Source organism: Aedes albopictus, chromosome 1 (assembly GCF_035046485.1).
Source record: "Aedes albopictus strain Foshan chromosome 1, AalbF5, whole genome shotgun sequence".
NCBI classification, from domain to species: Eukaryota; Metazoa; Arthropoda; class Insecta; order Diptera; family Culicidae; genus Aedes; species Aedes albopictus.
The window spans coordinates 176,253,849-176,268,113 of NC_085136.1; the positions used below are offsets into that span (position 1 = coordinate 176,253,849).

The 14,265-nt window shown below is 37.7% G+C and overlaps 1 protein-coding gene across 1 annotated transcript; it reads right to left on the reverse strand.

Moving 5' to 3' along the window:
- Positions 1–1,341: 1,341 nt before the first annotated feature.
- Positions 1,342–2,361, reverse strand: LOC109426542 (uncharacterized). Its single transcript, XM_019702086.3, has one exon. It carries the CDS (start codon positions 2,359–2,361, stop codon positions 1,342–1,344), a length of 1,020 nt encoding a protein of 339 aa, XP_019557631.3.
- Positions 2,362–14,265: the final 11,904 nt, after the last annotated feature.

The following is a 14,265-nucleotide window of genomic DNA, read 5'->3' on the forward strand; positions in this document are numbered from 1 at the left end:
TAACCAACCCGAGGAAACTTCGGACTTCTTCAGCGGTGATCGGTGTGCGGAATCGTTGAAGTGCTTCGACCTTGTTGTCCGAGGGTTTGATACCATCTGAAGAAACCGTGTGCCCAAGAAAGTCCAAGCTAGTCGCTTTGAACAAACATTTCTCCTGGTTCAGAAGAATTCCATGTTCGTTCAAGATCGACAGCACTAATTTGAGCTCCCTGTCATGCTCTTCTTCTGTGCTGCAAAAGACAAGTACGTCATCGATAAAGTTGACGGTGTGCTTACATCGGCTCAAAATCTGCTCCATGATTCTTTGGAATATTTCGGGAGCGATAACAATTCCATACATCAGTCTCGATGGTGGGCATGATATGACGCATGTCGACACACAGCCGAATATCGCCGTTATCTTTAACGACGGTGACCAACGGTGAAACCCACTGGCATCCCCCTTCAACAGGTTCGATTATGTCGCTCATAAGCAGAGACGTCAACTTGTCTTCGATTCTAGATAAAAGTGCAATGGGCGGACGGCGAGGATGTTGGCATACAGGAACTACACTCTTATCGACAGGAATCTCAACCTGAACACCTTTGATTTTGGGAAAAGGTCGTTTCTGAGCGGGATCAATCATGTTTATACCATGTGTACTCGGTAACCCAATCACCAAGACACCGAGACTCATTGCAGTGGAACGACCCAATAGCATTGCTGCCCTCCAACTACAACGTAAAATGTGGCCACCTATAAGGCACCCTACACACTACTCAAACGGTTTGACCAACATTGATTCCGCCCCCAGGTTGGTGGTTGAGTTGGTGCTGTGTTTGTCCGTGTGTGATGCTGCTTGACGAACCGATTTGGCAGTTCGTCAAACCGATTTGACGGTTGACGGTTTGGTCGGCAAAAATCAAACCAGTTTGATTTTACTCAAACCAACGGTGGGCGGAGCCAATGTTTGACGAACCAATCGTACCGTGTGTAGTGTTGTTGCACAAACACAGTACGATTTCAAATGGGGGATGATGTTGGTGCAACCAAAGTGACATGTTGGTGCAACACGATTTGGCAGTTCGTCATGCGGTTGCAGAAACATCCGCTGGTTCGACCAACCAGGGGGCGGTGGCAATGTTGGTCAAACGGTTTGAGTAGTGTGTAGGGTGCCTAAGAACTTTCTTCTTTAAAAACAATTTTGTTCAACTTTACAACTTAAATCCTACCTGGTCGATGATTTTCCCGTCGTCTTCTACGGAAATACGAGTGTCAAATTTCCCCAGAACGGTCAACGGTTTTGCTTCTTTGCCGTACGGCAGGAAAACCTCGTCACAGTGCTTTTCCTGATTCCAGACCTAAGCTCCATTGTTCTTCATATACTCCCACGCCTTTTCATTGATGATGTTTTTCTTGCAGCCAGAATCAATCAGCAGTTGCAGCGTTACTCCTCCCAGTTTGAGCCACAAAAATTCTCCTCCATCGTTAATGCTAAATATGAAGCTACGGTCCTTTCTTTCGTCCTCAGTTTCGATCTCGTGTACGCGTTGTCGTTTGAATCCTTTGCTAGGGCCTGGCCTTGGTTCCTCAGCATATCTTCGTTTTCCCGCGGGTGTGCGACATCGTGCAGCGAAATGGCCAATCCTCTTACATTTGATGCACTCTTTACCGCGAGCAGGACACTTTGGATCATTGGCGATGTGATCCCGTTTTCCGCACCTCATGCAATCTTTGAACGGTATGTTTCTGATTTTGTTAATGGTGCTTCTCCCTGCGGCATTTATATCAGACTCGGTGAACCCTGATGACGACTGATTCATCTGTTGGGCTTGATGCTTCACAGATTCATACGAACCGACGATCTTCACGACCTCGTCGATGTCAAGCGAATCCTTCTGCAGAAGCTGTTCCTTCAAGTCGCTCGGGGCAAATAAGATGACTTTGTCGATGACGCTTATTGCTCTGCTCTCCATGGCGCTGCTCCCGAAGTTGCACTTGCTGGCTTGATCCTGGAAACGCAACATAAACTTCTCCAGTGTCTCTTCCGGGCTCGGCTTAAGTGTCCAGAAGACGTTGCGTTCGAATGTTTCATGCTGCTTAGGGGAAAAGTAAGCATCCAGCTTCTGCATAGTGACAGCATACGGATCCACGCCATTTTCCTTGTCCTCAGGTACATCTGCCCCCGGAATGGATGCGAATACTTCCTGAACGTCTGGTCCGGCTCTGGCAAGGTACAGATTTTTCATGCGCGTTTTATCGCTTTCTCCAGAAGCCGCGACGATATAGTCGAAGTTCCGCTTGTACTTAATCCACTCACTGCGGACAACATTGCGAGGCAATGATTTGTATTTAAAAGGCTGAATCTCCCACTTCTCCATGACCAATTTTTTTGACTGATCCTAAAACATTTTTAACAAAATTAATTACGTTACGCTATATTTACCTTTATTACTCTTACCAAGCAGTTTATACTTTCTGTTAAAATCGATAGATTGTGTCCCACTTGAGATTTACCGCCCAAGTAACCATTAAGCCGTAAAAAATGGCAAGGGGAAGCTTACCGAGCGGGCCGGTAAAACCCGACTTCGGCGCACGTTTCGATTTTTTTAAAATTAACGAAAAGAGATATCGAAATATAAAACAAATCACGCTGTAGCTGAGATGTTGGGCTTCATTTTCATAAAAAAATATTTGATTTTACTCAAAATTTGAAAAAGTTGGACTCTCGAGAACACCAAAATTGTTGGTAGGAAAACCGCTCCCATGCCGCAAATTTTTGTGTTTGCACAACGATTTCTCCCGTAAAAAGGTGTTTTATCATATAACTATGTACGGTCATTTTGCTCAGAAACTAATAACGAGTCGAATGGTATATAAATATTAGGGGGTTTCATACAAAAATCTACATTGAGAGGCATTTGTATGAAAACATTTCCAAAATTATTGCGCGCCACCGCGATCGAACAGCAGCTAACGGTTTCTTGGCTGGCCTGCGGTGGGCACCCGTGCGGATGATGGGAAACAACATGAAACGGTAAAATAATATACAAGATTTGTCGCTATGCTCACATGGAACAAATGCATAGTTCGCGGATGTAATAAAGATGCTAGAGCTAGGGGATAATTTGTATTAGTCAACATAGCATATTTTAACGTTTTTTCCGTTGTGTCACATTTTCTACACAAAATGTTTAAGAAATAGCGAAGTAAGTTTTCAAACCGGAACATGTGATGGTGATGTGCTATAAAGGTATATTGTAAGTTTTGCTGATTTGTTAGACCATAATCGTCGCGACCAGCCGTCGTGTGGCATAATTTGGGAAGGATAAATTAAAATACTCCTCATACGTTACTCCCAAATGATTTTTTTTATACAACACTAAGAGCAGAGTTGTTGACAAAATTCCTAAAAAAACATGTCAGAATTACTGACTTAATATTTTGAGAATTTCAAGAGGAGCCTGAATTACTTACTCTAGCAGGAAAACTTGAAAGAATCCTAATAATGTTCATTGAACAATTTTGGTGGCTTTTATGATAAGAGATTTTTTTAATTTTTATACAGAATAAATACCGAGGGAGATTATTTGTCGAATATATTCTGTCCGATTTAACCTTCAGTAATATATAGAAATAAAAAATGAATGTGAAACATCTGTCGGGATTGTTCAACATATAGGTTATCATGCCATTTTGACTCCTATTTCCGCCGTACATATCCAAAACCGACAAAACCGACGCGATGTATATGTATATATGGAAAACATAAAATTATTAAAATCTAAAGTCTTACCCCAAAAACACCTGACCGAGCAACTATATTCTAACTTAACCGAAAAACTTAGATGATCAGAGCTGTTTTTGACTAGTAAAAATAAAATTCTCCTGCATCCTTGTATTTTTTAATGTATGCAGGAATTCCTTCGGAAATTCTTGGAGGAATATCTTCGAAAATTCCTGAGGGTATTCCTTCGGAAATAGCTGGAGGAATTTCTTTGGAAATTCATGAAGGAATTCCATCCAAAATTCCTGGAGGAATCCTTTCGCAAATTCCTGAAGAAATTCCTTCGGAAATTCCTGAAGGGTTCCTTCGAAAATTCTTTGAGCAGTTCCTTGGGAAAATCTTGGATGAATACCTTCGGAGATTGCTGGAGGAATTCTTTTAGAAATCCATAGAGAAATTCGTGAGGAAATCCTAAGGTGAATTCCTTACGAAATTCCTGGACAAAATAATTCCAAACTTCCTGGAGGAATGCTTTTGGAAATTCCTGGAGGAATTCCTTCGGAAAGTCGTGGAGGATTTTTTTCGGAAATATTTTTTGGATTATTTTTGGAAATTCTTGCAGGAATTCCTTCGGAAATTCCTAGCGGAATTCCTGGAGGAATTCCTTCGGAGATTCCAGGAAACTCCGAAGGAATTCTTTCAGAAATTTCGGGAGGAATTCCTTCAGAAATTGCTGGACGAATTCCTTTGGAGATTCCCGGAGGAATTCATTCGGAAATTCCAGGAGAAATTCCTTTAGGAATTCCTAGATGAATTCTTTCGGAAATTCCTGAAGGAATTCCATCGGAAATTGCTGGACGAATTCCATTGGAAATTTCTGGAGGAATGCCATCCATAATTCTTGGAGAAATCCCTTCGCAAATCCTGTAAGAATTCCTTTGGAAATTTCTGGAGAAATTCCATCGGAAATTCCTGAAGGACTTCGTTCGGAAATTACTGGAGGAATTCCATCGAAAATTCCTTGGCGAGGTCCTTCGAAAAATCTTGGATGAATACTTCCGGAAAGTTCTGGAGGAATTCTTTCAGAAATTCCGGGAGGAATTCCTTCGGAAATTGCTGGACGAATTCCTGTGGAGATTCCTGGAGGAATTCATTCGGAATTTCCAGAAGGAATTTCTTTAGGAATTCCTGGAGGAATTCTTTCGGAAATTCCGGGAGGAATTGCTTCGGAAATTCCTGAAGCAATTCCTTCAAAAAATCCTGGAGGAATTCCTTAAAAAAATCCAGAAGGAATTCCTTCCAAAATTCTTGGAGGAATCCCTTCGCAAATTCCTGGAAGAATTCCTTCGGAAATTCCTGAAGGAATTCGTTCGGAAATTCCTGAAGGAATTCCTTCGGAAATTTCTGCAGGAATTCCTTCGGAAATTCCTTGGGGAGTTCCCTCGAAAAATCTTGGATGAATACCTCCGGAAATTTCTGGAGGAATTCTTTCAGAAATCTATAGAGAAATTCCTGAGAAAATCCTTGGATGAATTCCTTAGGACATTCCTGGAAAAAAATCATTCTAAACTTCTTAGAGGAATGCTTTTTATGATTCCTGGAGGAATTCCTTCGGAAATTACTGGACGATTTCCTTTGGAAATTCCAGGAGGAATTCCTTCGGAAATTGCTGGAATAATTTCTTCGGAAATTATTGGACGAATTCCTTCGGAAATTCCTGGAGGTGTTCTTTCGGAAAGTCTTTTTGGATTTTATTTTTGGAAATTCCAAGAGGAATTCCCTCGAATATTCATGGAGGAATTGCTTTACAAATTCCATTAGGAATTCCTTCAAAAATTCCTGGAGGAATTCTTTCGGAAATTCCAGAAGAAATTCCTTTAGGAATTCCTAGATGAATTCTTTCGGAAATTCCTGCAGGAATTCCATCGAAAATTGCTGGACGAATTCCATTGGAAATTTCTGGAGGAATGCCATCCATAATTCTTGGAGGAATCCCTTCGCAAATCCTGTAAGAATTCCTTTGGAAATTTCTGGAGAAATTCCATCGGAAATTCCTGAAGGACTTCGTTCGGAAATTACTGGAGGAATTCCATCGAAAATTCCTTGGCGAGGCCCTTCGAAAAATCTTGGATGAATACTTTCGGAAAGTTCTGGAGGAATTCTTTCAGAAATTCCTTCGGAAATTGCTGGACGAATTCCTGTGGAGATTCCTGGAGGAATTCATTCGGAAATTCCAGAAGGAATTTCTTTAGGAATTCCTGGAGGAATTCTTTCGGAAATTCCGGGAGGAATTGCTTCGGAAATTCCTGAAGCAATTCCTTCAAAAAATCCTGGAGGAATTCCTTAAAAAAATCCAGAAGGAATTCCTTCCAAAATTCTTGGAGGAATCCCTCGCAAATTCCTGGAAGAATTCCTGAAGGAATTCGTTCGGAAATTCCTGAAGGAATTCTTTCGGAAATTTCTGCAGGAATTCCTTCGGAAATTCCTTGGGGAGTTCCCTCGAAAAATCTTGGATGAATACCTCCGGAAATTCCTGGAGGAATTCTTTCAGAAATCTATAGAGAAATTCCTGAGAAAATCCTTGGATGAATTCCTTAGGACATTCCTGGAAAAAAATCATTCTAAACTTCTTAGAGGAATGCTTTTTATGATTCCTGGAGGAATTCCTTCGGAAATTACTGGACGATTTCCTTTGGAAATTCCAGGAGGAATTCCTTCGGAAATTGCTGGAATAATTTCTTCGGAAATTATTGGACGAATTCCTTCGGAAATTCCTGGAGATGTTCTTTCGGAAAGTCTTTTTGGATTTTATTTTTGGAAATTCCAAGAGGAATTCCCTCGAATATTCATGGAGGAAATGCTTTACAAATTCCATTAGGTATTCCTTCAAAAATTCCTGGAGGAATTCTTTCGGAAATTCCGGGAGGCATTCCTTCGGAAATTGCTGGACGACTTCGTTTGAAGATTCATGGAGGATTTCCTTTGGAAATTCCTGCAGGAATTCTTTCTGAAATTCTTAGGGGAATTTCTTCGGAATTTCCTGGAGAAATCCCTCCGGAATCTCTTGGATGCATTCCTTCTGAAATTCGTGGATCAATTATTTCGGAAATTCCTGGAGGAATTCCTTCGGAAATTCTTGGAGGATTTTTTTTTAAATCCCGGAGGAATTCCATTGGAAATTCCTGGAGGAATTCCTTTGGAAATTCTTTCGGAAATTCCTGGAGAAACTCTTTTGGAAATTCCTGAAGGATTTTTTTTTTTTGGAAATTCCAGGAAGAATTCCTTCAGACATTCCAGGAGAAATTCTGTCGGAAATTCCTGGAGAAATTCCTTTGGAAATTTCCAAAGGAATTTTCCCTTGTAATTCCGATGTAATTCCGCCTGGAATTTTGCGAAGGATTTTCCGAATGAATTCCTCCGTGTATTTCCGAGAGAATTCCTCCAGGAATTTCCGTGGCAATTCCTCCAGGAATTTCCGAGGGAAATCCTCCTGGAACTTCCGGAGAAATTCATCCAGGAAATTTCAGAAAAAATCCTCCACAAATTTCGGGAGGAATTACTCTAGGAATTTCCGGAGGAATTCGTCGAGGAATTTCCGAAGGAATTCTTCCAGGAATTTTCAAGGGAATTCCTCTTAGGATTTTCAAAGGATTTCCTCCTGGAATTTCCGAAGGAAATGAATGTCCGAAGAAATCCCTCCATGAATTTTTGAAGGAATTCCTCCATGAATTGCCGAACAAATTCATCCAGGAATTTTGCCAAGGAATTTCAAAAGGATTTTCCGAAGGAATGCCTCCATGAATTTCCGAAGAAATTCCTCCAGAAATTTTCCGACGGAATTCCTCTACGAATTTCCAAAGAAATTCTTCTAGGAATTTTCAAAGGAATTCCTCTTGGAATTTTTAAAGAATTTTTCCTCTGGAACTTCCGAAGGAATTTTCCATGAATGTCCGAAGGAATTCCTACATGAATTTCCAAAGGAATTCCTCCAGAAATTTTCTGACGGAATCCCTCCACGAATTTCCGAAGGAATTCCTCCAGGAATTTTGCGAAGGACATCCTAAAGCATTTTCCAAAGGAGTTCCTCCATGAATTTCCGAAGGAATTGCTCCAGAAATTTTCCGAAAGAATTCATCTACGAATTTCTGAAGAAATTCTTCCACGAATTTTCAAAGGAATTCCTCCAGGAATTTCCTGAGAAATTCCTCCATGAATTTCCTGATGAGTTTCTTCAGAAATTTCTGGAGGAAATTCTCCAGAAATGTCCGAAGGAGATCCTCCAGGAATTTTCAAAGAAATTCCTTCTGCAATTTCCGAAGGAACTCCTCCTGGAATTCCTGAAGGAATTCCTTCATAAATTTCCGAAGGAATTTCTTCAGGAATTTCCGAAGGAAATCTTCCAGCAATTTCCGAAGGAATTCCTCCTGGAATATCCGAGGGGATTCCTGCAGTAATTTCTGGTGGAATTCCTCCAGGGATTTTCAAAGGAATTTCACTTGGAATTTTTAAAGGATTTCCTGCCGGAATTTCCGAAGGAATTCTTTCATGAATATCCGAAGGAATTCCACCAGGAATTTTCGAAAGAAATTCTCCAGGAATTCCATCACGAATTTCTGAAGGAGTTCCTTCATAAATTTCAGAAGGAATTCCTCCAGGACTTTTGTGAAGGAATCGCTCAAGGATTTTCTGAAGGAATTCCTCCATTAATTTCCGAAGGAATTCCTCCAGAAATTTCAGGATGAAATTTCTCCAGGTATTTCCGAAGGAATTACTCCAGTAATTTCCGAAGAAATTCCTCCAGGAATTCCCGCAGGAATTCCCGCAGGAATTCCTCCAAGAATTTCCGAGGGAATTGCTCCAGAATTTTCCTGAAGAATTCCTCCATGAGTTTCCGGAGGAGTTTGTCCAGGAATTTCCGTAGGAATTCCTCCAGGAATTTTCAAAGGAATTTCTCCTGGAATTTTCAAAAGATTTCCTCCTGAATTTCCGAAGGAATTCCTCTACGAATTTCCAAAGAAATCCCTCCCGGAATTTCCAAAGAAATTTCTTATCGATTTGCCTTGAGATACCTCCAAAAATTTCCGAATGAATTCCTTCAAAAATTTTTGACGGTTGTCCTCAAAATATTTCCTTAGGATTTTCTCACATAATCCCCAAACGTGTTTCTGAAGGAATGTTTGAAGAAGTTTCTCAAGTTTTCGTAGAAGTTCCGCAATACATTTTTGAAGGAATTTCTTGAGGAATTTCCGAAGAAACTTCTCAAGCATCCTTGAGGAATTTCGTAAAGATTAATGAAAAAACGAAAAAATTCCTCAACGAACTTATCAAACAATTTCTCACGAAATTTCCGAAGGTATTCCATAAGACATTTCAGACATATGTCAAAAAAATTTCCAAGCAAACTCCTTTAACAATTTCCGAATTTTCCTTATCAAGGCATTTTCAAAGGACTTCTTCAAAGAATTTCCGAATGAGTTCCCCTAGGAAATAAAAAATCACAAAAAGCATTTCTTCAGGAATTTCCGAAATATTTTTTCAAGGAAGTTTTGAAATAATTTTAAAGAAATTCCTTATGGAATTTGAGAAGGGATATCTCATGAGATTTTTAGTGTTTTTTTTTCAATATTTTCGAAAGAATTGCTTCAGGAATTTGGGAAATAATTCTCAAGAATTTTTGAAGGTATTCCTCAAGGAATTTTCGGAAGAATTTCTCACGAAAACTCCGAAGAAGTTCCTCAAGGAATATTTTATATCTATTTCAAAGAAATTCCTCAAGGAATTCCCGAAGAATCTTCTAAAGGAAATCGTAGAAGAACTCTCAAAGGAATGTTTTATGGAATTTCTCAAGGAGCTTTAGAAATGAAGGAATTCCTCAAGAAATTTCTGAAGAATTTGTCAAGGAATTTCCGGTGGAATTATTCAAGGATTTTCGAAATAAATTCCTGAAATTATTTTTTAATTGATTCCTTTAAAAATTTCCGAATGCATTCCTCTAGCAACTTCCAAAGATATTCCTCCAGGAATTTCCGAATGTATTCCTTTAGAAATTTTCAAAGATTTTTTTCCGGTAATTTCTAAGGAATTCATTAAAGGATTTTTCGAAGAAATTTCACCAAAAAAATTCTAAGGGTATTCCTCAAGGAAAGGAATCTTAGTTTGATTGGATTTTTTGAAAGAATTCCCGGAGAAATTCTTAAAGTATTTTCTGGAGCTTCTCAAACGGATTTCTGGTGGAATTAAGAATGATATTTGTAAAAAATTACTGGAGATATTCTCAAAAGAATGCATGGTGAAATTCGTAATAAAACATCTGGAGGAATTATTGATAAAATTTCTGAAGGTATTGCCAACGGAATTACTGCAAGTTTTCCGAAGGTAGTTTCTGCTGGAATATCTACATTAATAACCTGGAAGAATAAGGTATTCCATAAGACATTTCAGACATATGTCAAAAAAATTTCCAAGCAAACTCCTTTAACAATTTCCGAATTTTCCTTATCAAGGCATTTTCAAAGGACTTCTTCAAAGAATTTCCGAATGAGTTCCCCTAGGAAATAAAAAATCACAAAAAGCATTTCTTCAGGAATTTCCGAAATATTTTTTCAAGGAAGTTTTGAAATAATTTTAAAGAAATTCCTTATGGAATTTGAGAAGGGATATCTCATGAGATTTTTAGTGTTTTTTTTTCAATATTTTCGAAAGAATTGCTTCAGGAATTTGGGAAATAATTCTCAAGAATTTTTGAAGGTATTCCTCAAGGAATTTTCGGAAGAATTTCTCACGAAAACTCCGAAGAAGTTCCTCAAGGAATATTTTATATCTATTTCAAAGAAATTCCTCAAGGAATTCCCGAAGAATCTTCTAAAGGAAATCGTAGAAGAACTCTCAAAGGAATGTTTTATGGAATTTCTCAAGGAGCTTTAGAAATGAAGGAATTCCTCAAGAAATTTCTGAAGAATTTGTCAAGGAATTTCCGGTGGAATTATTCAAGGATTTTCGAAATAAATTCCTGAAATTATTTTTTAATTGATTCCTTTAAAAATTTCCGAATGCATTCCTCTAGCAACTTCCAAAGATATTCCTCCAGGAATTTCCGAATGTATTCCTTTAGAAATTTTCAAAGATTTTTTTCCGGTAATTTCTAAGGAATTCATTAAAGGATTTTTCGAAGAAATTTCTCCAAAAAATTCTAAGGGTATTCCTCAAGGAAAGGAATCTTAGTTTGATTGGATTTTTTGAAAGAATTCCCGGAGAAATTCTTAAGGACAAGGTATTAGGAGTACATTGCTCAATATTTATAGAGCACCGTTTTTAAGAACCGTTGAACGGATTTGGATTAAAATGCATCACGCTGTTGACAACCACTGAACAATTAGCGTGATGCATTTTGATCCAAATCCGTTCAACGGTTCTAAAAAACGGTGCTCAAGAAATTTTGAGCTATGTACTCCAAATACCTTGTCCTTAAAGTATTTTCTGGAGCTTCTCAAACGGATTTCTGGTGGAATTAAGAATGATATTTGTAAAAAATTACTGGAGATATTCTCAAAAGAATGCATGGTGAAATTCGTAATAAAACATCTGGAGGAATTATTGATAAAATTTCTGAAGGTATTGCCAACGGAATTACTGCAAGTTTTCCGAAGGTAGTTTCTGCTGGAATATCTACATTAATAACCTGGAAAAATAATAGAGAAATTTCTGGAGAAACTGCTGGATAAATTCAAATTCATGATGGCATTTGTTAAGAAATTCCTGAAGCAATATCTTGAGGAATTCCTCAGGATTATAGTCATATATGATTCTTCCATTGAACCATTCCTGTTAATCACACATATTTCATACTTCACTTTTATTTTTTTTAATGATGAAGTATTTGAACTCCTTGTTACTGCAATTTGGTTTTCAGTGTAAGGGTGCTCGCCTCCCCCTGGCCGAAAAGCTGGCTATGCCCTTGAAAGCAAATATAAAATTGGCATGCGTGCGCATGAAAAAAAAGCGTAGAAAAACCTATCACAATCAACCAATATGCGAAGATCCCTAAAATTGTGTTCTTTGGAAATTTAAAGCTAAGTGGCAATTGGGTTTTTAAATTAAGAAAAATTCAATGATTTTTTTATTTTTAAACAAAAGAGCACCTTTTTCTGAGCCGCTATGATTATTTTCAGATTTTTAGAACTTTATGTTGGTACCTAAAATCAATTTCAAAGAGATTTTTTGAAATTACCTTTTGGTAGCTGGGCAACTGCTTGACAGCTCCGTTCAGTACAAAATGCGATGAGGGGTGAGTCGACAAATCGCTCCCATACAAATTTCAAATTGATTTTTAAATAGGTTCCCGGGCACCAAAATTGATGAAAATTTGGATTTCGGCTCAGTTTGGCATACAGATTCAGAACATGGAATTATCTCAACACCATTAAAGAAGCCAATTATGTAACAGCTTCTTCAAAATCAGCCTACCATATCGTTACCGCAACGGAATCAGGTTCAGATTTTTCAAAAATGCGCAATTTCTCTTGGAATTCATGGCCTACTGAAATATTTTTAAGGAAATCCTGAGTTATCAATAGTCAGAAAAAAATAAGATTAGCATGAGCACAGTTGACCGAAAAATTCGTACTACCGTAATCCGGGGTAGCATTGAAATTCCCCAAGAAAATTCCTACAGGACGTTCCTAAAGGAAATTCCTAAAGGAAATTCGTAAGGGAATTTCCGAAAGGAAATTCGTAAGGAAAATTCCGAAAGGAAATTCCTAAAGGAAATTCCTAAAGAAAATTCCTAAAGAAAATTCCGAAAAAAAAATTCCTGTAGGTAATTCCGAAAGAAAATTCCTAAAGGAAATTCCAAAAGGAAATTCCTAAAGGAAGTTCCGAAAGGAAATTCCTAAAGGAAGTTCCGAAAGGAAATTCCTAAAGGAAGTTCCGAAAGGAAATTCCCAAAGGAAATTCCGAAAGGAAATTCCTAAAGGAAATTCCGAAAGGAAATTCCTAAGGAAATTCCGAAAGGAAATTACGAAAGGAAATTCCTAAAGGAAATTCCTAAAGGAAATTCCAAAAGGAAATTTCGAAAGGAAATTCCTAAAAAAAATTCCGAAAGGAAATTCCTAAAGGAAATTCCGAAAAGAAATTCCTAATGGAAAGAATTCTGGTGAATATTCGAGTTCAATGAGCTTGCCTGAGGGTTTGTTGAAGTAGTAGTGAATTTCTATTGATTTTTCTGATGACCTGGGATTTCTGGTGAATATTTTAGTTCAATGAGCTTGATCGAGAGTTTGTTGAAGTATTTGTAAATATTTGTTGATTTTTATGATGACCTGGGAATTCTGGTGAATATTCGAGTTGAATGAGCTTGCTCGAGAGTTTGTTGAAGTATTTGTAAATATTTGTAGGTTTTTATGATGACCTGGGAATTCTGGTGAATATTTGAGTTCAATCATCTTGCTCGAGGGTTCATGAAGTATTTGTGAATATTTGTTGTTTTTTATGATGGCCTGAGAATTCTGGTGAATATTTGATTCCAATGAGCTTGCCCGAGGGTTTGTTGAAGTATTAATTATTTTTTATTGATTTTTATGATGACCTGGGATTTCTGGTGAATATTTTAGTTCAATGAGCTTGATCGAGAGTTTGTTGAAGTATTTGTAAATATTTGTTGATTTTTATGATGACCTGGGAATTCTGGTGAATATTCGAGTTCAATGAGCTTGCTTGAGGGCTTATTGAAGTATTTGTTAATTTTTGTTGATTTTTATGATTGCCTGGGAATTCTGGTGAATATTTGAGTTGAATGAGCTTGCTCGAGGGTTTGTTGAAGTATTTGGGAATATATGTTGATTTTTATGATGACCTGGGAATTCTGGTGAATATTTGAATTCAATGAACAATCCTCGAGCAATCTCAGTGAACTTAAATATTCATTAGTATTCCTAAATAATCACAAAAAATCGAGGAATACTCTATAACTCTTCAAGAATCCTAAAACAATCTCAGTGAACTCAAATATTCATTAGAATTCCTAAATAATCACAAAAAATCGAGGAATACTCTTAAACTCTTCAAGAATCCTCGAGCAAGCTCAGTGAACTCAAATATTCAAATGAATTTTTCAATTATCGTAAAATCGAAGAAAACTTCTAACATTCTTCAAGAATCCTCGAATAAGCTCAGCAGGCTCAAATATTCATTAGTATTCCTAAATAATCACAAAAAGTCGAGGATTATTCTCAAATTCTTCAAGAATTCTTGAGCAAGCTCAGTGTTCTCAAATATTCATTAGAATTCTTAAATAATCACAAAAAATCGAGGAATACTTTAAAACTCTTCAAGAATCCTCGAGCAAGCTCAGTGAACTCAAATATGCATCTGAATTTTTCAGTTATCGTAAAATCGAGGAAAACTCCTAACATTCTTCAAGAATCCTCGAATAAGCTTAGCAGGCTCAAATATTCATAAGAATTCCTAAATAATCACAAAAAGTCGAGGAATATTCTCAAATTCTTCAAGAATTCTCGAGCAAGCTCAGTGAACTCAAATATTCATCTGAATTTTTCAGTTA

What these genes read in the sequence shown, in the direction of transcription:
- LOC109426542 (XM_019702086.3), bottom strand. Translation starts at nt 2,361, where the DNA reads ATGGAGAAGTGGGAGATTCAGCCTTTTAAATACAAATCATTGCCTCGC.